This window comes from Thalassophryne amazonica, chromosome 2 (assembly GCF_902500255.1).
Source record: "Thalassophryne amazonica chromosome 2, fThaAma1.1, whole genome shotgun sequence".
Taxonomy (NCBI): Eukaryota; Metazoa; Chordata; class Actinopteri; order Batrachoidiformes; family Batrachoididae; genus Thalassophryne; species Thalassophryne amazonica.
Window position 1 is genome coordinate 131319004 of NC_047104.1, and position 25866 is coordinate 131344869.

Sequence of the window (25866 nt, forward strand, 5' to 3'; positions counted from 1 at the left end):
CCTTCGGCATATTGCAGCAATGAAACTGAATGCGGTGCAGCAGGTTTAATTGTGTGCATGTCAGAGAAGAACGCTGTCATGTTCTATTAAGGATCACCACTAATCAAGACAGATCCACACGCTCAGTTGCGACCTCCATGACATGAGGCAAAATGAGGGTGGTGCGTGACATTCGTGGAAGAGTTTTTTGACAGCCAAAAACATGGTCCACGAATATCACACACCAACACGCAAATATGGCATCCATAACGCGTCCTGCCTATGTGTATACACACCATTAGGGGAAGGTGAGCTTCCCTTGCAATATTATAGAAACCGCCTGTGTCTGGAATAAAGGTCTCAACGTTTGAATCAGTTTTCATTACTGCACCATGTATTTTCTTCACTTGTGTGACTTTGGACCTACTTTGGTATTTGCAGAGTTTTGCATTGTGGGGGATAACAATGGGGTGAGGGTTAGGTGAGGTACAGTAAAGACCCTCACTAATATCTACCAACCTGCAGTTAACTCCACAGTCTGTGCTTTGATGATGGATTGTCTCCTTGTTTGCTCCTCAGATATGCTGCTGCTGTGGCCCGGCTCCATGCTCCCTCTGTTGTGCCTTCTGTCCTCCCGTGAAATCATCCACCAGCACACGGGGCATGTACACCCTGTTCCATATCATGAGCTGTGCAGTGTCCTGTCTCATGCTGTCCCGCACTGTGTCAGAGCTCGTCAGGGAAAATGTACGTATTGGGCATTTATTGATCAAAACTGATCAGAGTGAAGAACATTCTTCCCTCTTACTCATGTAAAGGCTGTTTGCCGTATGTCCCTGCACTTAAATGTTTAGTGCCTCCACAGCAGATTTCAGTCATCACACGAGCTTTCTTTTCAGTGTAACTTTTAGGAATGAGGGGTTCTAATGTGTGTGATTCCAAACCATTTAGGATAACTGACAAAGGTTTACTGATAAAAGATGAAATGTGTTCATGGGAAAACCTGATGAGTTAGTTCAGCTGGAATAACTTGAGGAAGACAGTTATCTTGAACTATTTAAGTTGTTCAATTAAATAATTCAGGTAGGATGAAAGATTTTCTTAGTATATTTTTCAGTATATTTAAGTTTTTGCCATGCCTCCTCTGGATCATCCAGTTGGTCATTGGCGAATTTCAAACGGGCCTGGCGTGAGCAGGGACCTTGAGTGCTCTGCAGGATTTTAAACCATGACACGTACTGTTACTAACTCCTGATTCCTGACCTTTCTCAGAATCATTCTTACCCCACAACAGTGGTGGGCACAGATAACCAAAAAATGAACTTCGATAACAGATAAGATAACTGAAAAGTTATCTTTGATAAAGATAAACCGATAAACCACCCAAAAATGTATCGGAAGTTACAGATAATCGATAAATTCCGGTGTTGTCTATGGGACATTTGCAGTTACTAAAGAGCTGAAATTGATTTTTAAGACCATCGCTTTTGAAAGCATCAAAAGCGATAAAAGACCTGAAGAATAAGCAAAAATGTTTGACCATGCTGCCCCCTGCAGGAAGCAGTACAGACAAATCCTGAGAGCATCCACAAAATCAACTCTTTACTAATCATAATCATTTTTCTTGAGCAGTCATAAGACCAGCTCCCTATTAATTTCAACACTCCGGTCAGGCGGAGGTCTTGAAAAATAAAGTCATACTAACTTATGGTTTTTTGAAAATACTGATAGAATAACTCTCTGGGATAACTACAAAGTAACTACAAAGTTAAAATATAACATATATCTTTTAATGTTGAATAATGCACTAATTCTGAGGTTTTGTAACAAACACAGACCGCAAAGCATTCTGGGTAAAAGTGCTAAACAGTGATTGGTTCAGTAATCCATCCATCCATCTTCTACTGCTTAGTCCAATTAAGGGTCACGGGGGGCTGGAGCTTATCCCAGCAGTCATAGAGCGTGAGGCGGGGTACACCCAGGACAGGACGCTAGTCTGTCGCAGGGCCACAAATAGACAAACAAACACAGACACACCCACACACACACCTACGGACAATTTCAAAGATCCCAATCCACCTAACCCGCATGTCTTTGGATGTGGGAGGAAACTGGAGCACCCAGAGGAAACCCACGCAAACACGGGGAGAACATGCAAACTCCACACAGAAAGGCCACGGGAATCGAACCCACAACCTTCTCGCTGTGAGGCAACAGTGCTAACCACTAAGTCACCGTGCTGCCCTGGTTCAGTAATCCATTATGTAAACCAACACGTTAATGTGACGTGTGTCGTGTGTTGGTTTAAAGATAAATGTGCTTTTGTAAAATATGCCATTTTTATTTGTAAAAACAGGCATTTTTACGGAGCCCTGGATGTGTCATCGCAATTGCATGTTTTAAAACTTTTATGATGTTGTAAAACGTGCACTCAGTATTAGTAAGTAAGTAAATTTATTTATATAGTGCCTTTCACAGACATAAGGCCATGTACACACGTTGTCGGGTATTTGTAAAACCGAATATCTTACCCTTTCAGTTTGGGGAAAAAACTTCATCCACACTACGTCGTTTAAAAAAATAAAAATCCATCCACATCGAACTGTATAAATGTGTTGTAATTAGTCTGCCAAACCTTTGGGTGGTGGTACTGATTAAAATTCTATCCAATCAGGAGCCTTATTCTTTTGTCGTCACTTCCACAAAAACTAAAAACATGGTGCCAACCTCGTTGGTGTGGACCAATAAGGAGTCGGAATTACTTCTAACCGTAGTTTTAGAATACAAAGTTAACATATATGCACACAAAAAGCGCCTGGACAATGGACAATACCAACACTTTGAGAGCAGCCATGTACCCAGACGTTTAATACTGCCATGAACACTCCTGGCCAGTAGATGGCAGTAGCGGCCTTGAAAAAATGTCAAACAAAATTCCAGATAATCCGTATCTGCTATATTTAAGATGCGTGGAATTTAACAAACGCAAATACACTAACATCTATAAACCCAGAGAATATATTCACGAGAGTTTTAGGCACTAGAGTTTAATGCTGTTATCTGTGGACCCTGAACAGAGTGTCTGAAATGCATTTGTCCTGTCGTGAACGTCTGAGATTACCTTATGCTACCCCATAATGCATTGCTGCCTGGCACAGCATGTGCTCACAAAACCTTAAAAATTAGCACATTACTTTAAAACGAAAACATATATCTGATATTTTCACGTTATAAACTCAGACATAACAATAATTTTAAATAACTTGTCTAAAATGAGTGGTTAAAATTTGAACCATAAGTTAAACATGTATGCCTCTGGATGACTTGGTGACATTGCGATTATATTAGTATGGTGTTAAAGGAAATGACTTTTTTTGGTTGTCAGTTGTCCTTTGCTTATAGATGATAGAGTGGTTTCTGATTGCAGAGTGGAGTGTTCTTGCCTCAAGTGGAGAAATTTAAGTATCTCTGGGTTTTGTTCACGAGTGAGGGACGGATGGAGCGTGAGATCGATAGACGGATCGGTGCAGCATCTGCAGTGATGCGGTCGCGTGAGATCAATAGACAGATCGGTGCAGCATCTGCAGTGATGCGGTCGCTGTATCGGACCGTCGTGGTGAAGAGAGAGCTGAGTAGGGGGGGCAAAGCTCTTGATTTACCGATCCATCTACGTTCCGATCCTCACCTAAGGTCATGAGATTTGGCTCATGACCGAAAGAACGAGATTGCGAGTACAAGCGGCCGAGATGAGTTTCCTCCGCAGGGTGGCTGGGCGCTCCCTTAGAGATAGGGTGAGGAGCTCGGTCACTCGGGAGGAGATCGGAGTCGAGCCGCTGCTCCTCCACGTCGAAAGGAGTCAGTTGAGGTGGCTCGGGCATCTTTTCCGGCTGTAACAAAAAAAAAAAGAAGAAAAAAAAAAGTAGAAAAAGTGAACTACTTTTCTGGATGCACTGTAGTACACCACTGTGCACCACTGTAGATGGTGCCCACAGGTACCTGTGGGCACCATCTACAGGTGCACACAGGTAGTCCACCTGTGGGCACCATCATCCACTCTTACACGTCACCTTGTGTTCATGACATCCTTTTTGCAAAATCTACCACAATTTTCCCGTCCACCTTGGCCTCCTTGATATCATATTCACCCATTACTTTCTCATCACCTCTGTTCCCTTCACCAACATGCCCATTGATACCCACTTTAATCAACAACCTTTCATCTTTGGGTGCACTGTCTGCTACCTTATTTAATATGTGTGTGTGTATATATATATATATATATATATATATATATATATATATATATATATATATATATATATATATATATATATATATATATATATATATATATATATATATATATATATATATATATATATATATATATATACGAGGTCTATTAGAAAAGTATCCGACCTTATTATTTTTTTCAGAAACCATATGGATTTGAATCACGTGTGATTACATCAGACATGCTTGAACCCTCGTGGGCATGCAAGAGTTTTTTCATGCCTGTTGGTTACATCATTTGCCTGTGGGCAGTCTTTGAGTGAGGAGTCGCCCACCCTCTCATCGTTTTTTTCATTGTTTAGGAATGGCTCAGAGACTGCTGCTTTGTTTGATCAAAATCTTTTCAAAACTGTAAGGCACAACTGAGTGGACACCATTCGATAAATTCAGCTGGTTTTCGGTAAAAATTTTAACGGCTGATGAGAGATTTTGGTCTGTTAGTGTCGCCGTAAGGACGGCCCACGGCGCCTGATGGCGATCTGTGCTTCGAGGCGGCAGCGTCTCACCGTTTCAAGTTGAAAACTTCCACATTTCAGGCTCTGTTGAGTCGTCAGAGAACAGAGAACTTTCAGAAGAAGTCGGCATGAGGAGTTTATTCGGACATTCCATTGTTAACAGACATTTTGTAATGAAAGAACGTGCGGGCAGAGTCGCATATCGGGCCGGACCCGACCGCGGGGGGGGTCGCGACAGGAAAAACACCTCCGTTGGAAACCTTAACGGGCAAGTTGGAACATGCCCAAGCTGTTAAACAATTTCTCAGTTACTCACTTGTTGAAAGCCATCAAAAGCCGCCTGAATTTTACAAATGGTTTTCAACACGGAGGTGTTTTTCCTGTCGCGGCGCACACAGATTTGCCGAGTCGTCACGGAAACGACTCGGCGAATTTGCGCGCACGTCTTTCATTACAAAATGTCCTTAAACAGTGGAATGTCCACATAAAGTCCTCATGCCGGCCTCTTCTGAATCTTCTCTGTTCTCTCACGACGTCCTGGGTGAATTAAGCCTTAAATTAGGATGTTTTCAGGTCGAAACAGGCCGACGACGGCGCCTGGAAGCGCTGCACGACGTCTCGCTCCGTGGAAAGTCCTTACACCGACAGAAACACCCCATAATCTCTCATCAGCCGTTAAACTTTTCACAGAAAACCAGCTTAATTTCTCGAATAGTATCCACTCGGATATTCCTCACAGGTCCAGAAAAAATTTTGATAAAGCAACGTGCGCCGTCTGGAGCAGCGTGTGAAACAAAGGAATTCAGCCGAGAGGGCGGGACCACATCTCACTCAAGGCCTGCCCACAGGGAAATGACGTCACCGACACGCGTGAAAAAACTCACGCATGCGCACGAGGGTTCAAGCATGATTGGTGGAATCACACGTCATTCAAATCCATATAGTTAAAAAAAAAATAAACGGGTCGGTTTATTGTCTAATAGACCTCGTGTGTATATATATATATATAGGGGTCTGTCAATATATATAGGGGTCTGTCAATAAAGTATAGGTCCTTTTTATTTTTTCAAAAACTATATGGATTTCATTCATATGTTTTTACGTCAGACATGCTTGAACCCTCGTGCGCATGCGTGAGTTTTTTCACACCTGTCGGTGACGTCATTCGCCTTTGACAGACCTTGTATATATATATATATATATATATATATATATATATATATATATGTATGTCGCGGACATGAACGAGTGAAGCTCTTCAGCATCTCGCCATGTCATTTAGGTCCTTCAGACTTTTATTTTCAGTAAATGCTTCTGGAAAGCATTAACATAGCTACTAACATGCCACTTTATCCATTTTTTTCTTTATGTACATGTAAATTCATATTCAAACTTTTCAGCTACTTCACAGTAGGGCTGCAAAATATGGCCAGATTAGCTGAACTTTCAGGTCTTTTTAAGAAAAACCTCCTCTACACTATTCCACCAGAAAGCTGTATTTTATATTTTTAATTTAATTTATACCAAGTTGTAGAGATTTGCTATCAGTTTTAGTTTAACTGTAACTACTACTACTACTGTACAGGAGGGACCTAGCAGCCAGTATGTGTCACCGATTTCAGAATGGCCCTTTTCAGCCAGACGTGCAGTGCTGTGACATGTCAATCATCTGGGTGGCACCTGGGGTGTCCAATCAGATTTCAGGGGAGTACAGTGCAACCCAGTTACACCCATGCCAGGACGTGTTCAGCATTTGCCATTTCCTGTTTCACTGTGGACTGAAAATTTAGCACTTTGCATTTCAGTCTCAACTTGCCACTGAATCCCCGCGAGATCCCACGAGATCTCATTTATTGTGAAACCAGTTAGTGTTCAACATTTGACTTTTTTGTATTATTTAATGAGACAAATAAAAAGTTACACAGAAACCTTACAGAGGATTAAATACAACAGCAAAAACAACAAACCAAAGAACAAGTTAATTTAAAAAGTTAAACACATTTGACATTTCCTGTTTCACTGTGGGCTCAAAATTTGGCACTTCCTGTTTCAGTCTCAACTTCTCACAGAATTCCCACAAGATCCCGTGAGATCTCCTATCTTGTCAATGCAAGAAGTGTTCAACATTTGACATTTCCTGTTTCACTGTGGGCTCAAAATTTGGCACTTCCTCTTTCAGTGTGAACTTGCCACTGTATTCCCGCAAGATTCCACAAGATCTCGTCTGTCAATCCAGGAAGTGTCGATCCAGGAAGTGTTGAACATTTGATATTTCCTGCTTCACTGTGGACTCAAAATTTGTCAATTCCTGTTTGGGACTCAGTATACCATGAGTGAGCTTCGCGGTGCTTCACGCTTATAAGAACTCCAATTTGATTTTTTTTTATAATTATTGAATGGCCTTGCCTTACAATATGGAGCGCCTTGGGGCAACTGTTTGTTGTGATTTGGCGCTATATAAGAAAAAAGTTGATTGATTGATTGATTGATTTGTCCTCTCCATATTTGGTTTGGCAAAACTGGATACTCTTCCTGATGCAACCCTGCTCATTTATCTAGATTTGGGTCTGGCACTCCAAATGCAATGTGGCTGAGTTGTTCCGCCAACCAAAAGGTCTGCCAAAAGTTGAATAATTGTAGTTGAACATGTAAACGGAAACTCATCATGCAGGCAGCATTTCATAATTCATGAAGCATGCGGTGGGCTGTAAACTCCTGATTTAATGGGTTGATGGTGTCTAGAACACATCTCCTCAGTGAGAACACTCCCAGACAAAAAGGCCAGTAGAGATACCAGACATCATCTGTGTGTGCTTCAGGTGCCTTTCTTCAACATGGTGTGTGACCAGGTCCACGGCGGGGGGCACTGTGAGATGCTGGTGGGCTACTCAGCGGTCTACAGGGTCTGTTTTGGCACGGCATGCTTCTACCTGATGATGGCCATCTTCCTTATAGATGTGAAATCCAGTCAGGACTTCAGAGCGCTTATACACAATGGGTCAGTGCACTTTGTAAACACATTCAACCTGCTGTAAGTCCAGGCTAGTTTTATGAACACTGCTTTGGTCTTCACCATATACACAGTAAGGACTGTTTACGTGTTAATGTTATGAGGCATCTTTTTTCTACACCTGCCTTTTGCCTTAAAATCACCTTAATTCTCCATGGTATAGATTCAAGAATAGAATTAAAAAGGTACAGTACAATAGAAAAGCTTTATTCTCACTGTATTAAAAAATCTACAAAGACGAAGGAAGATATGAATGCTGCTCTTGTTAGTACAATTGAGAAAATTAGAAATGATAACATGAAAACAGCCCCCCCACCCACACACCCACACAAATAAAACTTCAATAAAAACACGTCAGCAACTCCACTTTGCAAGAGTACTCAGGGAAAAAAAACCAAGTTGGATCATCTGGGTCCGTGAAAAAGAATAAGAGAAACTGAGAAACAAATTCCACAAGCAGAAAGTAATGAAAATTGACAAATGTGTCTCTTTTTTATTCACTGTGCCAACATTGTTGTGTGTGTCCACTGCATTCATTAACTCATCATTTCAAAAGATTAGCATTTATTCCTTTATATTTGTATCTGAGTATCAGCACACCAAGATCCTGGCATTGGCATTCATTGTCTAAACCCGCTTATCCCAAGAGGCGGGTACATGCCCTGAACAGGCTGACAGTCTATGAAAGTAAAACACAAATACAAAAATCTAAAAATAAATAAATAAATACAAATATTATGAATATTACTATATTAGTATTTTTCCATTTCATCAACCTCTCATTGAAAACAGTGGAACATCTGGTTATTGTCTGCCACTTACAGCCCACATGTGAATGCAGCATAACTGATGTGCCCCATTGGTTATTATCAGGGGTGCACATAACTGGTGCTCGTGTGTGCTAAACATCATTGATGCACAGCAGAGGGAAACACACTTCCTACAATCTATCACTGCTTTCCTCTTATGAAGCACTTCCCTTGTGTTTTCTGTTGTGCATCATTTATTTTTAGCATGCAGAAGCACCATGAGTACCAATTATGTGCATGCCTGGTTATTATGCTGCTCTGGTTTATAGACGTAAGTGTGTTTAGCCTATCTGTGTTTAATCTCCTCTGAAATCTGGCTCATGAATCTGCCACAAACGGATTATTAGTAGATGTGCAATTTCAGAAGTCAGTCTTTCATACCTGCAAGCCAATACATTGTCTTCCAAACCTCATGTAAACCTTACAAAATGCAATAGATGAATGTTTATTTGGCTTTTGTCTGAATCACAACATGTCACCTGCCCTCAAAAATAGATCTAATTCCATGCAGAAAGGCTTCCACACCTATGTGAAGATCTAAATGTCTTTAAATACTTTACTATGGTCTGAAAAAGGAAAGTATTTTCTCCCTCTGCACACCTGAACAGGCCAATTTGTCTATTCCAGGATCCCTGTTGTCACACTTTCCACTGCGGTGCTGCCGATTAGAGTAGTGACGTGTCTGGGATTAGGACTATCCTCACAGGAGTCTTATCAGTGCTTTCAGACTAAAAGGCTTCAGGTCTTTGAAGCAGGTTACTGTAGCCTGTTGGAGGCAAAGGACCAGCCTGGTGCCCGGCTATAACTTTGTAGAATTCAGAATTAAACACTGACATCAAAAAGAAAATAGTTACTCACATGCAAAACCCTTCATCTCCACATGTTTGTGATGGATTTAAGTGATACTTTACATTGAGCACTGTTATTTACTTGAAACTAAACTTTGCCTGCATGAAGAAATCATGAATAAAAGTTGTTTAGTTTGTACTGCTGCAGACCTCTGTTGGACATGTTTAGATTGTGGCGCCACGTGCACCTTCAAGTGTTACTAATGCATCAAGTTAAATGGGGAAATAACATGTACAAAATACATCAAGCAATAATCAAAACGATGCTATTTAATGTTCCCATTTTACACAATGACGCCCTCAAGCCTGGAAATGAATAAATACACACACTTTGAAATGCACGCGCTTTAAATGACATCCCTAAGCACAGAAATACACACATTTTCAAATGGCACATATTTGATTTTCTCTGGACTACCCCAAATCAGAAAAAGTTGAAATGGTATCAAAAATGGGAAACAAACCCAACCTCACAGTGACTTTCATTTACTTTGACTTCTATTTCTTTGCGAGTGTCAAAATCCAACCCCTCGTCCTTGTCATGATACATGGGTAATGGATCAAGTAAGGGATTGCCCGTTGGGGTGAAATATAATGGAGATCTCGTGTGCTCTCTGGCCGCGACAGTAGCTATCAATGCCCAACAGGAACCCTGAAACACGAGACGGCTAATGGGGCTCTGGTGAAACAAGAAGTCCACGAGTGCAGTGCACTAGCTGAAATTAGTTTCCAGTTTTCAAAATCCAAGATGGCTGCCGTAACAATCTTTAAAAAATGGAAACGTTTTTTATTTAAGTCTTCATTTCATACATTATATAAAACAGTATAGTTTTTGAAATCTTCAAAACATTTTAAAGAAGCTATGAACTGTTACGTAAGAAACCTGACTAGCCATCTCTTGGTTGTTATGGTGTTTCAGTGTTTTGTTAAGTCTGTTAAGTCTGTGTGTGTTATGGACGCACAGGTTCTGGTTTGTGAAGTTCATCACCCTGCTGGGAATGTGCACCGCTGCCTTCTTCATTCCTACAGAGTCTTTCCTGCACGGTGAGAATGTGAACACTGTCAGTTATCATCAATAAATTAAAGTACTCATATATTTGGTGGATGTCTTACTGCAGTTCTGTGTGAATCCTGCTAGAGGGCAGCAGAGAAGCATAGTGGAAATTGACTGAAAGACACTTTTTTTTTTTACTGGAGCATAAATCTCCTTTTGTATTTGAAGAATAAATATGAATGTAGTTGGAGCCTGTTGTTTGAGTTGTTATGATTTAATGGCATCATTTCTTTCCTCTGATATAAATCAGATGTTATTCTTTCTTTTTCTCCTTTCTGTCTCAGCTTGGCATTATGTTGGTGTGGTGGGAGGATTTGCCTTCATTCTCATCCAACTCATCCTCATCACAGCTTTTGCACACACTTGGAACAAGAACTGGTGAGTATGTGCGGACGTGACACCAGCGAACCCACCGGGTTCACTGATATTGGAGTCACTGGAATTATCGTCATGGTGGCCAATGAGAGCCTACACAGAAACATGATGGCCGATGTTCAGTGTTCCAGTTCCATTATTAGGGACACTTTTGTGCCTTTTTGCCTTGGCTACCTAGACCTGGGTTTGATTTGAGCTGTTTGTGTCCTTGGACACTTCATCTGCGCTGAACTCTTGGGTACCATTGGGCAAAAAAAATTCTAAGGGAAACACTGGGTCTGGACACCAATACTTAAATCAGGTTGAGACTGGTGGACTACAATTATGGACGAAGAGCTTTCATGTTTGCAGTGATTTAAACACAGACAAAACTGATGACATAAAACACAGCTAATTTATTGAGATTCCTGGTGAGTATACATTTATGTCATTACATCAGTTTTTAGGTCTCTAAACATCTATATTTTCCACTGAGTAATCCAAGCATGTAAGGGCAGCACGATGCATTAGTGGTTAGCACTGTTGCCTCACAGCAAGAAAGTCATGGGTTCGAGTCCCACCTGTGGCCTTTCTGTGTGGAGTTTGCGTGTTCTCCCCGTGTTTGCGTCGGTTCTCTTCGGGTGCTCCGGCTTCCTCCCACATCCAAAAGACATGCAGGTTAGGTTGATTAGATACTTTAAATTGTCCGTAGGTGTGTGTGTGTGTGGGTGGGGGGGGGGGGGGGGGTTTGTCTGCATGTGGCCCTCGACAGACTGGGGTCCTATCCAGGATGTACCCCGCCTCACCCTCTATGACTACAGGGATAGGATCCTGGCCCCCGCAACCCTACATTGGAGTAAGCGGTTAACGATGAGTGATGAGTAATCCAATCACTGCGAGACAGCCAAGCCCAGCCAAATATGACAGGAGTGAAAGAGTTAAAGGCCCATTTTCAGGACCTTTTCATGTGACAGTTTAAAAAAAAACCTAGAGCACCTCATCTGTAGTGCGCAAACCTCAACCCAATTTCCAATTCCACAAATTTTTACCTTGGAAAAAATTTTCAAGGTCAAAGTCCTGTTACAAGTGACTTTTCATTAGCTAAAATATTATACAAAATTTAGATCAAAAGGGCTTTTCAATGTTAAAATCAAATATCTGCTAAATCTGCAATATCGATCAGATGCTGATCAAACTTAGTCTATTCATTGAGAGTGCCAGTTTGCACCTCATTGTCACAAATGAGTGACTGAAGCACTTTTGATTGAGATATAATGCAAAATGTACATTAAATGGGCTTTTCAATATCATCCACAAAATCCACTGTCTGGATCAGATTCAGATCAAAATTTGTTAGGTGATAGTGTCAGTTTGCACCTCACTTTCAAATGTGAGAGTGATTGGGGCACGTTTAATTAAGATATAATGTAAAATATACATTAAATACGATTTTTATATTTAAATGGCCACAAAAACTGTAATCTGGATCAGATCCGGATCAAACTTTGTCAGTCGATAAAGGATACGATCCTATGTACATAGTGCTGTCAAATATGAAAGAAAATTGATCTTTTTTGACAGTTATGAATTTTTGAATATCCATTCAATGCTATAGAGAGGGCTGTGACAGACTGGCATCCTGTCCTGGGTGTACCCTGCCTCACGTTCTATGACTGCTGGGATAGGTTCCAGCCACCCGCGACTCTTAATTGGACTAAGCGGTTGAAGATGAGTGTGTGTGTGTATGTGTGTTAAAGAGAGGGATTTTCCAGTTTTCTTGACTTTTTTCTTTGACCTATGGCCTTGAAAATTGTATCAGTTCTTGCCTATCAGGATATGAATCTTCAGTAAAAATTTCATAACAATATATGAAAAATTGGCTCCAGGCTGTTCACAAACAGACAAACAGGTGCGACAGCATAACCTCCTCCAACTTTGTTGGTGGGCGTAAAAAAGCTCACACATAAAAGTCACAAGCAAAATGAATGAAACTGATATAAAATGTTTGCTACAGACTCCGATGTCTGCCATCACATCTTTGCTTGATTTATGATAAAAAGCTAAATATTCCAGCATTGGCAGAACGATGTACACTTGGAAGAGAGAAGAAAAAACTGTCTTCTTTCTCCTTTGTGATCCAGTGTGAAGCTTGTTTTGTAACAAATAGATTCTTAACTTTTAGGTATGAGGAAAGGCCCAAATTGTACAACAGATAAGCATGAAAGTGTGTGTTGTGTGTCATCATTTAGGTCTGTGTCAGAGAAACAGTCAGGAACATATTTCCATTAAGCAAGCTTAATAATGAAATTTAATCAATTCACAGCTTTTGAATTTAGTGCATTTGTTTTTTAATCTACAAGTCGTTGCATCATAACAAAGCATCATTTCGTCCCCACTCTGTCACACTGATGCTGCAACTAAAGTTTTCATTTTTACATAGTGGAACATGGCCAGAACTCGAACTCACCTTCTGTCAGGAAAACTGTGTGAGCAGCAGCATCACAGACAGACAGACAGATTCATTGTCTGACAGCTTGCTTGCTCCATGTTATTTACTTCATCTCCAGCTGTTGCACTTGCTGCCTGTGACCTCTGACCTCTGCTGTGACAGAACCCTAACCACAGCAGCTAAGAGGCTTTTTTTCAGTCTGGGCTCTTTTCAAGGCAAACACGTAACATGAAAATCCTCTTATTCACTGGTCTGGAGATGACGATGTTCCACTGCCACCAACAAGCTGTCTGACTATTCATCTTCTGGGTTTGTAGGTCAGAAACAAGCTGGAGAATCTCAGCTAAATGCACTCATCGTCTTCTAATTATTAGCATCCCTGATTTTTTACACATGGGGCTCTGTAAGAAATAAATAGAAATATATAAAATCTATATATTAAGAGAAGTGCCGTCTGTGTACGTGAGTGTACCTTTGATTACGGAGAAACTGGGGAGAGCTGACATTTGCCGTTTGGTATGTTTATGTATTTTGGGTCAAGGATGAATGCTGCAAAACAGAAAGTTAAAAATGTTTTTGGATAAATTAGGTATATTAGGTAACAATAGTAAACAGTGGACATTGATATAACCATTAATCAGTCCCTGGTGACCAGACAAACTCTGAAAAAAGATAATATCTCGACCTTGCCAGTTGTAAAACATGACATCAGCTAAATACGCAAAATAATAGTTATTCACAAAACTTTCTCATTTTAATTTCCTGCTAAAATCATTATAGAAACTTTGCATACTTTATTACCACCCTTGAAAATTGTCTGCTACCTATTTTATCAAACTAGAACCCATGGATCCCCACGGGCAACGCCCCAGTGTTTAATAAAATGTCCAAACTTGTTGAACATCAACAGCAAAAACAAAGCAAATGACAACTTTCTTACAGTGAAATATTAAAAAAAAAAAAAAAAACATAAAATATGTGTGTGGCACAGTTGTTCACTTTAATGAATTTACAGTAATTAATTACTTTTACAGCCTGTTTACTTTCAACAAATCAGGGGATGGACATATAAACATTTCCAAGTCACTGAATATATCCTGGATCTTATTTACATCAGTCATTAAGAAATACAAAGTGTATCGTCCAGTTGTTCAATCTGTCTGGAAGAGGTAAGAAGGAGACTGGTGAGGAAAGCCACCAAGACACCACTGAAGGCTCTTAAGGAGTATAGGCTTCTGTGGCTGTGATTGGAGAACCTGTGCATCATAGAGCTTTTCGTCTGTAATGTTACCAGTTATACAGCTTCACGGTGGTACAGAGCAGGATTTAAGCACAAGAAAAACAACAACAACAAAAGCTTAAATTTAGGCTTCAGTCTTCCAATTGCTCCCTGGTAAACTGTAGTGGAAATTTCAAATATTTTTAAGAAAACCTCTCTCTTCCATAAAGATTTTTTTAGATTTGATTTATTTCACATATTGTAAAAAAACGACAGTAACAAAAGGCTTACAGTAGCAGCAAAAATAAAATATAATGCAGTGATAAAATACCCTCTGCTGTACGAGCATGTAATCAATGAAAGAGTGTGTAGAAATAATGTCACCTTTTGACTCCTTAGAATAGGTCAAGGGTAGCCATCTTTGATCTTGTCCAAGGTCTGTGTCTCAAGAATGAATTTGAAGACCCTGTCAGTAATAGGACTGGACTTATGATGAGCACAGACAGACAGACGGAGGGACGCAAAGTCTTCACAATACACAATGGTCATATTTTGGCCTTCAGGTAAAGAACAAAGTTCATGTTCCAAAAAGAAGGAATAACTGTAGGAAGTAGGAATAAGGATCAACTTCAATCCATGTCTTATATAAAGACTATACAGGTCCACTGGTGCAGGTGCTGATCCCCGGATATGCAGCATTAAGTGGTTGATAGTCTACGACTCCTTGTTGTTGGAGGCCATCACAGGTTACTTCCCCAGCCACACTCAAAAAACTGATGCATTGGATGAACTCAATTCAATTATGTGCAGGATTTCCATCTAATAAATATATGTTGCCCCAACTCAAAGTGCATCCATGCAAGACAATGTAATTTAATTTAGTTGGAACTACATATATTTATTATATGGAAATCCTGCTCATAATTGAATTGAGTTCATCCAATGAGTCATTTGTGTGATACACTCAAAAAACTGACTCATTGGATTGGATTTCCATCTAATAAATATATGTAGTCCCAACTAAATTAAATTACATTATCTTGCAGGAATGTGCTTTATTTGAGTTGGGGCTACATATATTTATTAAATGGAAATCCTGCCCATAATTGAACTGGGTTCAACCAATGAGCCATTTTTTGAGTGCAGTACTTACTGTGACAATGCAGATGAAGGGTCTTGTACAAGGTCACAGACAGGTAGGGTTTTTGGACATTGGTCAGCATATTGGGCGCCCCGCTTCTATCCCACTGAGCTCCCTGCTCCACTTTTCAACACACTCTCATCTTTTTTTTTAGATATCCTGCTAACAAAACCCAAACAAACAGTGTTCAAACCAACACCTTTATGTAGCCAAACATTTAGCTCAGACTGTGGCCGTGTTGCTGTGAGACACGGTGTCTGTGCACAGGCGTGACGCTGAAACCTGTGCTGCTTTCAGGCTGACAGGTGCAGCTGAGAACAAGCGCTGGTACTTGGCGGTGACGTGTGCCACCCTCTTCTTCTACACCATCGCCATCATGACCTTTACCTTCATGTACAAGTACTACACCCACCCCATCGCCTGCCACTTCAACAAGGCCCTGCTGTGGATTAACCTGGGACTGTGCGGCATCATGTCCTTCATCGCCGTCACTCCCTGCGTGAAGCAGAGTGAGTTACTGACGCTCTCTCGCTCGTCTGTTATCATGTGTCAGCGCTGAAATAACACTTATTCCTGCTCCAGCTCTGCAAACATGCCTGTGTTGAAAGTACTTCTGGTGCGGATAATAATAATTAGATGTAAGCTGACATTATGGTGTCTTTCTTTAAGCGGAGTCTGCAGGCCGGCTGTGTTGGTGCATGTCTGAGTTTTATCATCGAAACTTGCATAGCCTAGAATTGCTGCAAGCTACTCAAGTGCACTGCTTAAAGGCACAAAACGTTTTTTGATCTTGTAAATTTGAACTAATTAATTACACATAAATAACTGCCCAATTTGACGGGGGGGGAATCCCTTTTTTGTCAACTGTCAGTTATGTGTCTTTTTCCTGCTATGATTTCTATCTGTACGCACGCATGCATGGGTTGGTTGTTACACCTTGTGCCCCTAATTTTTTTTTAATCTTTGTAGAATCTTTGTTGTTATAATGTAGAAAAGGTTAAGCGTGATAGTTCCTGCATTTAAATTTCCATGTACATGTACTGCATGGGTTTCATATTTAACATTTAACATTGAGAAATCGGGTTACATTTAAGGTTGGGGTTAATGTTAGGGTTTGGGTGAGAATAACAATAATAGGACACGTTTCTGCCTTTTTAGGGGAATAGGGTGGGGTTGGAAAGTCTGTCATTACAGCCTCTCAACTGGCAAATGCATGCAATCAGATGTGTGTGAATTTTTCAGCAGTCTCTCTCCCAACTCCTCACATTTTAATGTTTGGTCAGTGCCCCTTTGTGCCACTATGTGACGAGGTGTAGGTAGCGCTACATGACACACAGCATCAATTCTGTTTGATATGAGGCAGAACTATGTGTTTCTGACCTCCACATCATCAGGTGTTTGGGTTATGGGTCTGGTCATGCCTGGGGTTGCCTCCTTTGGGCACGTACCAAACAGGCTACCCAACTCGTCACATAACGACAAACCTTTGGTGTCCAAATGTGGAGTTGGCAGTGAGACTGCCTTGATTTTGTCTACATTGCTTTTTGTATGTTTTACTATGACTTTTTCTAGAGGGTAAGCTGCCTTTTCCTGATTGATAACTGGACATGGGTGGGCAGATCTTGTGCTGAACACTGGGTGTTGTCTTCCCACTCTCACGGAAAGAGAAGGAGGATGTTGATAACTCTGCATCTTGTAGGTGTCATAGCGTTTCTCAAGGTTCTATGTAATTCATCTCTGTTATAATACAGTCAGGTCCATATGTATTTGGATATTGACATTATTTATTTATTTTGTAATTTGGAGTTGTAATAAAACAATTCAAGGGGTTTCACACAAATATCACATTAACTATTTTGGAGGTACAGTCACTTTTAGAGGCCACAAGTAATTGGACAAAGTGAACATAAGACTTATTTTTAATATAGAGAAAGAAAAAAAAACAGAATCAGGCATCAGACAACAAATACTTTATAATTTGTCAGCATTAAGCAACAAGAAGAACAAAATAAATACTAAGGTGATCGCCAGCCATTAGTCCTAAGCCTCACTAAAAGACCCAGAATTTAGATAAAGTTGAGGCCTTGGCAAGCTCTGTTTACTAATAAAATGAATTAAAAGAGAAAAAAGCATAGTAACATAATATGCCAGTATGCTAGCCAAACAGAATGGAAAATAAGTGCATCTTAAGTCTGGACTTGAAAGTCTCTACAGAATCTGTTTTATTGATGCAGGGAGACCATTCCACAGAACAGGGGCACGATAAGAGAAAGCTCTGTGACCCGCAGACTTTTTATGCACCCCAGGGACACAACGTAATCCTGCACCCTGAGAATGCAGAGCCTGGGCCGGTACGTAGGGTTAAATTAGGTAAGCTAAGTAGGGAGGTGCCAGTCTGTGAACAATTTTAGTAGTAGTAGCAGAACCTTAAAATCTGATCTCACAGGGACAAGAAGCTAGTGAAGAGATGCCAAAATAGGTGTAATGTAGTCAAACTTTCTGGTTCGTGTCAAGGTCTGGCAGCAGCATTCCTTCCATACGTATGTACAATGCTTCACCAAGTTTCAGAATATTCTTTATAGCATCTCTGTATCAAAGAAATGAGTGACCAGTCTTTGTAAAACCTTCTGCTAGTCCACCATAAAGCAGGGCTTTGACTGACCATTCATCTGACAGCAACATGTCCCATCCAGTGCTGGCTGTTCTCAATGTCTTCAGCCTGAGTATGGTCTAGAACAGGGGTGCTCAAGTTTGGTCCTCGAGATCTACCTTCCTGACACTCTTAGTTGTCTCCCTGTTCCAACACAACTGAATTCAATGAAAGACTCGAGTCTTTCATTGAATTCAGTTGTGTTGGAACAGGGAGACAACTAAGAGTGTCAGGAAGGTAGATCTCGAGGACCGAACTTGAACACCCCTGGTCTAGAACTTCATCATTTCATCATGATTGAGGAATGGTTCTTACAATTTGATTTGATGGTGGTATAATGTCCAAGTCTGACTCCCACACACCATCACTGGAAAGACACATTGATGATATGCAATAAGGAGACTAGTGTGGAAAGCTACCAAATCATTTGTGATTGGAGAGACTCTGCACAGTGTAACTTTGAACTGTTGCTTCAGCAGTCCCACTTTCATGGTGGACAGATCAGATCTAAGCTCAAGTCTGCCATGTTCCTTCTGGCAAACTCTAGCTGACATTTCACATCTTGTTTGATTTTTTTGTTTATTTGTTTTTTATGAAAATCCTTTTCTTTGTGATATGAGGGTGATGGCCACAGCCTATCTGTATATATGAGTACAATTGGAAATAGCGAGTGCAGCATATGATGATAAACACAAAAATTAATTGACATGACATACTGACAGAGAATGAATGAAATCATAACCTCCTTGATGGGGCTAATGTGTAATTGTCCGAATGTGTTTGGGGCCAACCGCCATTTTGAATTTCCCTGAAGGTAGACTTACGTCTCGTCATCGGCGACACGTTTAAAATCCTGACTGGTTCTCTCTCTGCAGAACAGCCCCGGTCGGGCCTCCTCCAGGCCTCCATCATCAGCTGCTATGTCATGTACCTCACTTTCTCAGCGCTGTCCAGCCGGCCGCCAGAGAGAGGTAAGCTAATGGAACAGAACAGTGTCACTCTAATCAACACTTTGCACACTGAGTCTGCACACTCTGACTTACACACAGCGCACTGGGTCCACACACTCTGACCTACAGTGAAGCATGGTGGAGGCAGCATCATGCTGTGTGGATGTTTTTCAGCAGCAGGAACTGGGAGACTAGTCAGGACTTAGAGAAAGATGAATGCAGCAATGTACAGAGACATCCTGGATGAAAACCTGCTCCAGAGTGCTCTTGACCTCAGACATCAACAGAGAACTGACACTGACAATGTACATATGGTCCCACACCGGGTCAGTGTAGGACCATATGTACACTGGCGGTCTGAAATTAACACTGTAAGTGTTAATGCTGGTGATTTTTGCAAAATTTACTGTGTACATGGGATTTCTTTTTTTTTTTTTTTTACTTTTAATAAATTTGCAAATATTTCAAAAAGACCTTTTTATGTTGTCATTATGGGGTGTTGTGAATAGAACTTTGAGGGGAAAAAATGAATTATTCCATTTTGAAATAAGGCCGTAACGTAACAAAATGTGGAAAAATGAAGTGATGTGAATACTTTCCAAATGCTGTCTGCCTGTCTGTCTGTTTGTGGATTAGTGGTTAGCATTGTTGACTCACAGCAAGAAGGTCACAGGATTGATTCCCACCTGTGGGAATATGTGCAAATTGTATATTCTCCCCGTTTTTGTGTTACAAGTGTTACAAATTGTAAAAGTGTTACAATTTGTAAAAACCTGAATGAATTAAGTTGTTTGAACTTAAGTTTGAAAGTTAAAACAACTCTAACTTTCAAACTTAAGTTCGAACAACTTAATTTATTCAGATTTTTACAAATTGTAACACTTTTTAAAGTTGGTTCAAACATTCTCTTTTTTCAGTGTACAGTAGGTGTGTGTGCGTGGGTGTGTATATATTTGTTTGTCTATATGTGGCCGAGCGACAGACTGGGGTCCTGTCCACGGTGTACCCGCCTCATGCCCCCTGACTGCTAGGATCCCCCCCCCAGTGACCTGTACATTTCTTGATTTTATGGTCGTTGAATAAATTTTCTACTTTTTTGCTTTAATGTTTATGTTTCACCTTGCTGCAGTAGATGACTTGTTACTTTTGAGAGGTGGGGATGGATTGGTTGTCTCCGGGGTGGTTGCCATCGAGGACCCAGGGCACGCATGCATGCACACACGCACACACGCTTCATAATTTGTTGGCTCCAGGTAAAATAAAGAGTGAGTCTTCAGCAGCCTGACAGAGACTCCAGTCTTATCCAGGATTTACACACAAATGTATGTTTGGATGCACAGAGCTAATCCGTGCTGAGATGTGCTCTGACATGCCGCCGACTGCTGGGCCGACTGAAGGATATTTACTTCACATTCCTGATGGACTCACTGACAACATAATAGTACAAGAACACATGCTGACAGTATCATTAGGTGTGTGATTACCTGTCATACCAGCAGACAGCACAGTGTTCAGCTCCAACGTCAGCCCGAGTGAAAGGAAAAACCAGCACAGAATTGTTTTTGGATATTAAATGTTTTGCTTCCAGTCCTACATCGTTACTTTCCATTCCAGCTACTACAAAGTTGACCTGAACGTATAGCATGCAGGATGTGAATTCTGATACTGAAAAGAAAGCAAACAAGTATTGTGTTGTCAGTTCTTTGGCACGCTAAAAGTTGTTGACGGTGCTGTGTGTGTTTCTGATGTCCTCTGTGTTTAACGCACTGCCTTCCATGGAGACACACTGTGTGGTTCCTGGGGCAGTACAGGACATTGCAGCAACTTGTTTTGAAAGTATGCACTCTCGGCCTGTTATAAAAGCATCGTTTAAACACAAAGTGTGTGCCGCACACAAAGACACAGTGACTCCTTTCACACAGCCTGAACTCTGAGTGTGCTGTAATATTTAATTTCCACCTGTGGTTGGTGTCTGCTTCCTTTAGCTGCTCTAATGTGGGGGTTCTTCACTCGCCACGCCAAAAGGATATGTGTGTGGGATCGGTCTTCCTTACTGTCTGTCCTTTTATGTTTTTGTTTGACGTTTCTGTCCCCGGAAGGTTAATTTGGTTCTGTGACCTCACTACAACAAACACACGTCTGAACTTTTTCCTTGTGGGGACTCTCACTGACATGGCTTTTACTTTACCTTATCTAACTTCCTCTCTCACTGATGGACGGAAGGAAAGCAGCACATTGATTTACTCACTAAACGTCAAAAAAGAATGCATTGTTTTCTTGCAAACTAATTTAAAAAGACGTCAGTTACAAGCTAGGTAAATGTTGTGATGTTAGATGCTTTGATTGCTATATGTAACTGGGTTACTGTTGCAAGCTTGTTACCCAGCATGTTTTCTCCAACTAACTTCAAACCACAGTTAGGCCCATAAGTATTTGGACACTTTTTTGTTTGTTTGTTTCACCAAAACATCAAATTTAGGTTTGCATTTCAGATGTGCCTTCTGGCATATTGTAGCTGAACTTTCAAGTCTTATTTTTAAAAAAAATCCTCCTCTATACCACTTCATCATGAAGCTATATAATTGGGGATACAAAATGCAAAACATGCACTGTGCACAATTTCTCCAATCACAGCCACAGAAGCCTGTAACTTCTTCTGGTTATTTAGGTGTCTTGGTGGCTTTCCTCACTCTTCTCTTTCTTGCACAGTCACTCAGTTTTTGAGAACTGTCTACTCCACAGATATTTACAATATCAAATCAAATCAATTTTATTTATACGAGATCTATTAGGAAAAGTATCCGACCTTATTTAAAAAAAAAAACAAAAACATATGGATTTGAATCACGTGTGCTTGCGTGAGCCAACCTTGAACCTTCGTGCGCATGCATGATTTTTTTCACGCCTGTCTGTTGCGTCATTCGCCTGTGAGCAGGCTTTGAGTGAGGAGTGGTCCAGCCCTCTCGGCGGATTTTCATTGTCAGGGAAATGGCTAAGGGATTGCCGCTTTGCTTGATCAAAACTGTGAGGCACATCCATGTGGACACCATTCGAGAAATTCAGGTGGTTTTTGGCGAAAATTTTATGGGCTTCAGAGACATTAAGGGATGTTACTGTCCCTTTAAGGATGGCCCACAGCAGCTGTGGGGCGCACCGCGCTCCAGCTGCCATCGACAGGCTGAGCCACCATTTCATTTCTAAACGGATCGTTCTGTGGATCCGTGACCATCGTGTGCAATTTCTCTGGTTATCACAAGAGCTGGACATCAACCATTTTCCTGCAGATTTCACTTTTAACAAGAGATTTTGTCATGGAAAGCCGAGCGGATGCATCGCGCGTCACGATGGATTTGCTGCTGGACCGACACAAAACCACCTCCGTTTTGGTCTCACAGGACGGCTTTGAGATGGCGTTCAGACAGCTGTCGGTGGTTTTTCAGTCGAGTGATTATCCAAGAAATTGTGGACGAGCCTGGACATGCCAGAACATGTTGTGTCACGCTTCATCATGGCATTGCTTTGTGGAGGAATTCCTCCACACGTCTGTCTCAATTTGCCGAAAAAGTGCTGATGTCCACGTCTTTTCACAATTCCTGTGCTAGTCCAGACGACGTCCCGGATAAAACACAGCATCCAGTTTGGAAATGAACGGCACATTCCACTTTTAATGAGGATTTTTTGTCATGGACAGGAGCGGACGCTTCGCACGTCATGACAGCAAGAGAGACAAAGAACACCTCCGTTTTGGAGTGCCAGAAGGACAAGCTGGGACACGTCCAGCTCTCCACAATTTCTCTGATACTCACTCGACTGGTAAACACTGAAAGGCATGTCGAAAGGCATGAAATTGCACACGATGGTCACGGATCCACAGAGTGATCCGTTTAAAAATGAAATGGTCGCTCAGCCTGTTGATGGCAGCTGGAGCGCGGCGCGCCCCACAGCTGTTGTGGGCTGTCCTTAAAGGGACAGTAACATCCCTTAATGTCTTTGAAGCCCATAAAATTTTCACCAAAAACCACCTGAATTTCCCGAATGGTGTCCACATGGATGTGCCTCACAGTTTCTAAAAAAAATATGATCAAGCAAGGCAGTCTCAGCCATTTCCCTGACAATGAAAATCCGCCGAGAGGGCTGGACCACTCCTCACTCAAAGCCTGCTCACAGGCGAATGACGCAACCGACAGGCGTGAAAAAAATCACGCATGCGCATGAAGGTTCAAGGTTGGCTCACGCAAGCACACGTGATTCAAATCCATCTTTTTTTTTTTTTTTAAATAAGGTCAGATACTTTTCTAATAGACCTCGTATAGTGCCAAATCACAACAACAGTTGCCCCAAGGCGCTTTATATTGCAAGGCAAAGCCATACAATAATTACAGAAAAACCCCAACGGTCAAAATGAGCAAGCACTTGGAACAGTGGGAAGGAAAAACTCCCTTTTAACAGGAAGAAACCTCAGCAGAACCAGGCTCAGGGAGGGGCAGTCTTCTTCTGGGACTGGTTGGGGCTAAGGGGAGAGAATCAGGAAAAAGACTCACTAATGATTAAATGCAGAGTGGTGCATACAGAGCAAAAAGAGAAAGAAACACTCAGTGCATCATGGGAACCCCCCAGCAGTCTAAGTCTATAGCAGCATAACTAGGGGATGGTTCAGGGTCACCTGATCCAGCCCTAATTATAAGCTTTAGCAAAAAGGAAAGTTTTAAGCCTAATCTTAAAAGTAGAGAGGGTGACTGTCTCCCTGATCCGAAATGGGAGCTGGTTCCACAGGAGAGGAGCCTGAAAGCTGAAGGCTCTGCCTCCCATTCTACTCTTACAAACCCTAGGAATTACAAGTAAGCCTGCAGTCTGAGAGCGAAGCGCTCTATTGGGGTGATATGGTACTAAGAGGTCCCTAAGATAAGATGGGACCTGATTATTCAAAACCTTATAAGTAAGAAGAAGAATTTTAAATTCTATTCTAGAATTAACAGGAAGCCAATGAAGAGAGGCCAATATGGGTGAGATATGCTCTCTCCTTCTAGTCCCCATCAGTACTCTAGCTGCAGCATTTTGAATTAACTGAAGGCTTTTCAGGGAATTTTTAGGACAACCTGATAATAATGAATTACAATAGTCCAGCCTAGAGGAAATAAATGCATGAATTAGTTTTTCAGCATCACTCTGGACAAGACCTTTCTAATTTTAGAGATATTGCGCAAATGTAAAAAAGCAGTCCTACATATTTGCTTAATATATGCATTGAAGGACATATCCTGATCAAAAATGACACCAAGATTTCTCACAGTATTACTAGAGGTCACGGTAATGCCATCCAGAGTAAGGATCTGGTTAGACACCATGTTTCTAAGATTTGTGGGGCCAAGTACAATAACTTCAGTTTTATCTAAATTTAAAAGCAGGAAATTAGAGGTCATCCATGTCTTTATGTCTGTAAGACATTCCTGCAGTTTAACTAATTGGTGTGTGTCCTCTGGCTTCATGGCTAGATAAAGCTGGGTATCATCTGCGTAACAATGAAAATTTAAGCAATGCTTTCTAATAATACTGCCTAAGGGAAGCATGTATAAAGTGAATAAAATTGGTCCTAGCACAGAACCTTGTGGAACTCCATAATTAACCTTAGTCTTGAAGAAGACTCCCCATTTACATGAACAATGTTGTGTCAGCCACCAGCCTCTCCCCCTTTGAGGTGTGTTTGGGGTATCAGCCCCCGTTGTTTCCGGTGGTTGAGGGAGAGGTCGGTGTGCCCTTGGTCCAGGCCCACCTACGGAAGTGCCGTCGGGTGTGGCGTGCCGCCCGCTCTGCTTTGCTGAAGGCCCGGATGAGGACAAAGGCCCATGCAGACCGTCGGCGAACCCCGGCCCCTACGTATCGTCCTGGGCAGGAAGTGTGGTTGTCCACCAAGGACATCCCACTACAAGTAGCCTCCCCGAAATTGCAAGACAGATACATAGGTCCTTTCAAGATCCTCAAAGTCATCAATCCCGCTGCAGTGAGGCCGGAAGCTGAAGCCTCACTGCGGATCCATCCAGTGTTCCACGTGTCAAAGATCAAGCCCCATCACACCTCGCCCCTATGTACACCCGGTCCGGCACCACCTCCTGCCCGGATCATCTACGGCGAGACGGCTTGGACTGTGCGCCGGCTTTTGGATGTCCGACGGATGGGCCGGGGCTTTCAATATCTGGTGGACTGGGAGGGGTACGGTCCCGAAGAACGCTCCTGGGTGAAGAGGAGCTTCATCCTGGACCCGGCCCTCCTGGCCGACTTCTACCACCGACACCCGGACAAGCCCGGTCGAGCGCCAGGAGGCGCCCGTTGAGGGGGGGGTCCTGTTGTGTGGGCCGCTGAAGAGGAGGTACTGCTGGCCCACCACCACCAGAGGGCGCCCTGCCTGGAGTGCGGGCTCCAGGCACCAGAGGGCGCTGCCGCCTCACAGGAGCAGCCAGGGTGACAGCTGTCACCCATCACCTGAGACAGCTGACAGCAATCATCAGAGGGGTATATCAGCAGGACGGCATCTCCACCTCATTGCCGAGATATCGTTTCTACCGAGGAGGTAACGTATCCAGCCGACTATATCACCTTTGAATACTTTTTGCCTTTTATACAGAGAGAGAGAAGAGCAGCAGGAGACAGTATTGGATAA

General features: G+C 41.9%; 1 protein-coding gene across 1 annotated transcript in view; it reads left to right on the top strand.

Moving 5' to 3' along the window:
• serinc4 (serine incorporator 4) overlaps positions 1-25866 on the top strand; it is an 87989-nt gene that overhangs the window by 15812 nt on the left and 46311 nt on the right. The window contains exons 2-7 of the mRNA XM_034193417.1: positions 559-726; positions 7547-7725; positions 10359-10438; positions 10733-10826; positions 15909-16120; positions 19137-19232. Of these exons, the coding sequence (XP_034049308.1) occupies positions 559-726; positions 7547-7725; positions 10359-10438; positions 10733-10826; positions 15909-16120; positions 19137-19232 (829 nt within the window). The remainder of the gene's footprint in view (positions 1-558; positions 727-7546; positions 7726-10358; positions 10439-10732; positions 10827-15908; positions 16121-19136; positions 19233-25866) is intronic.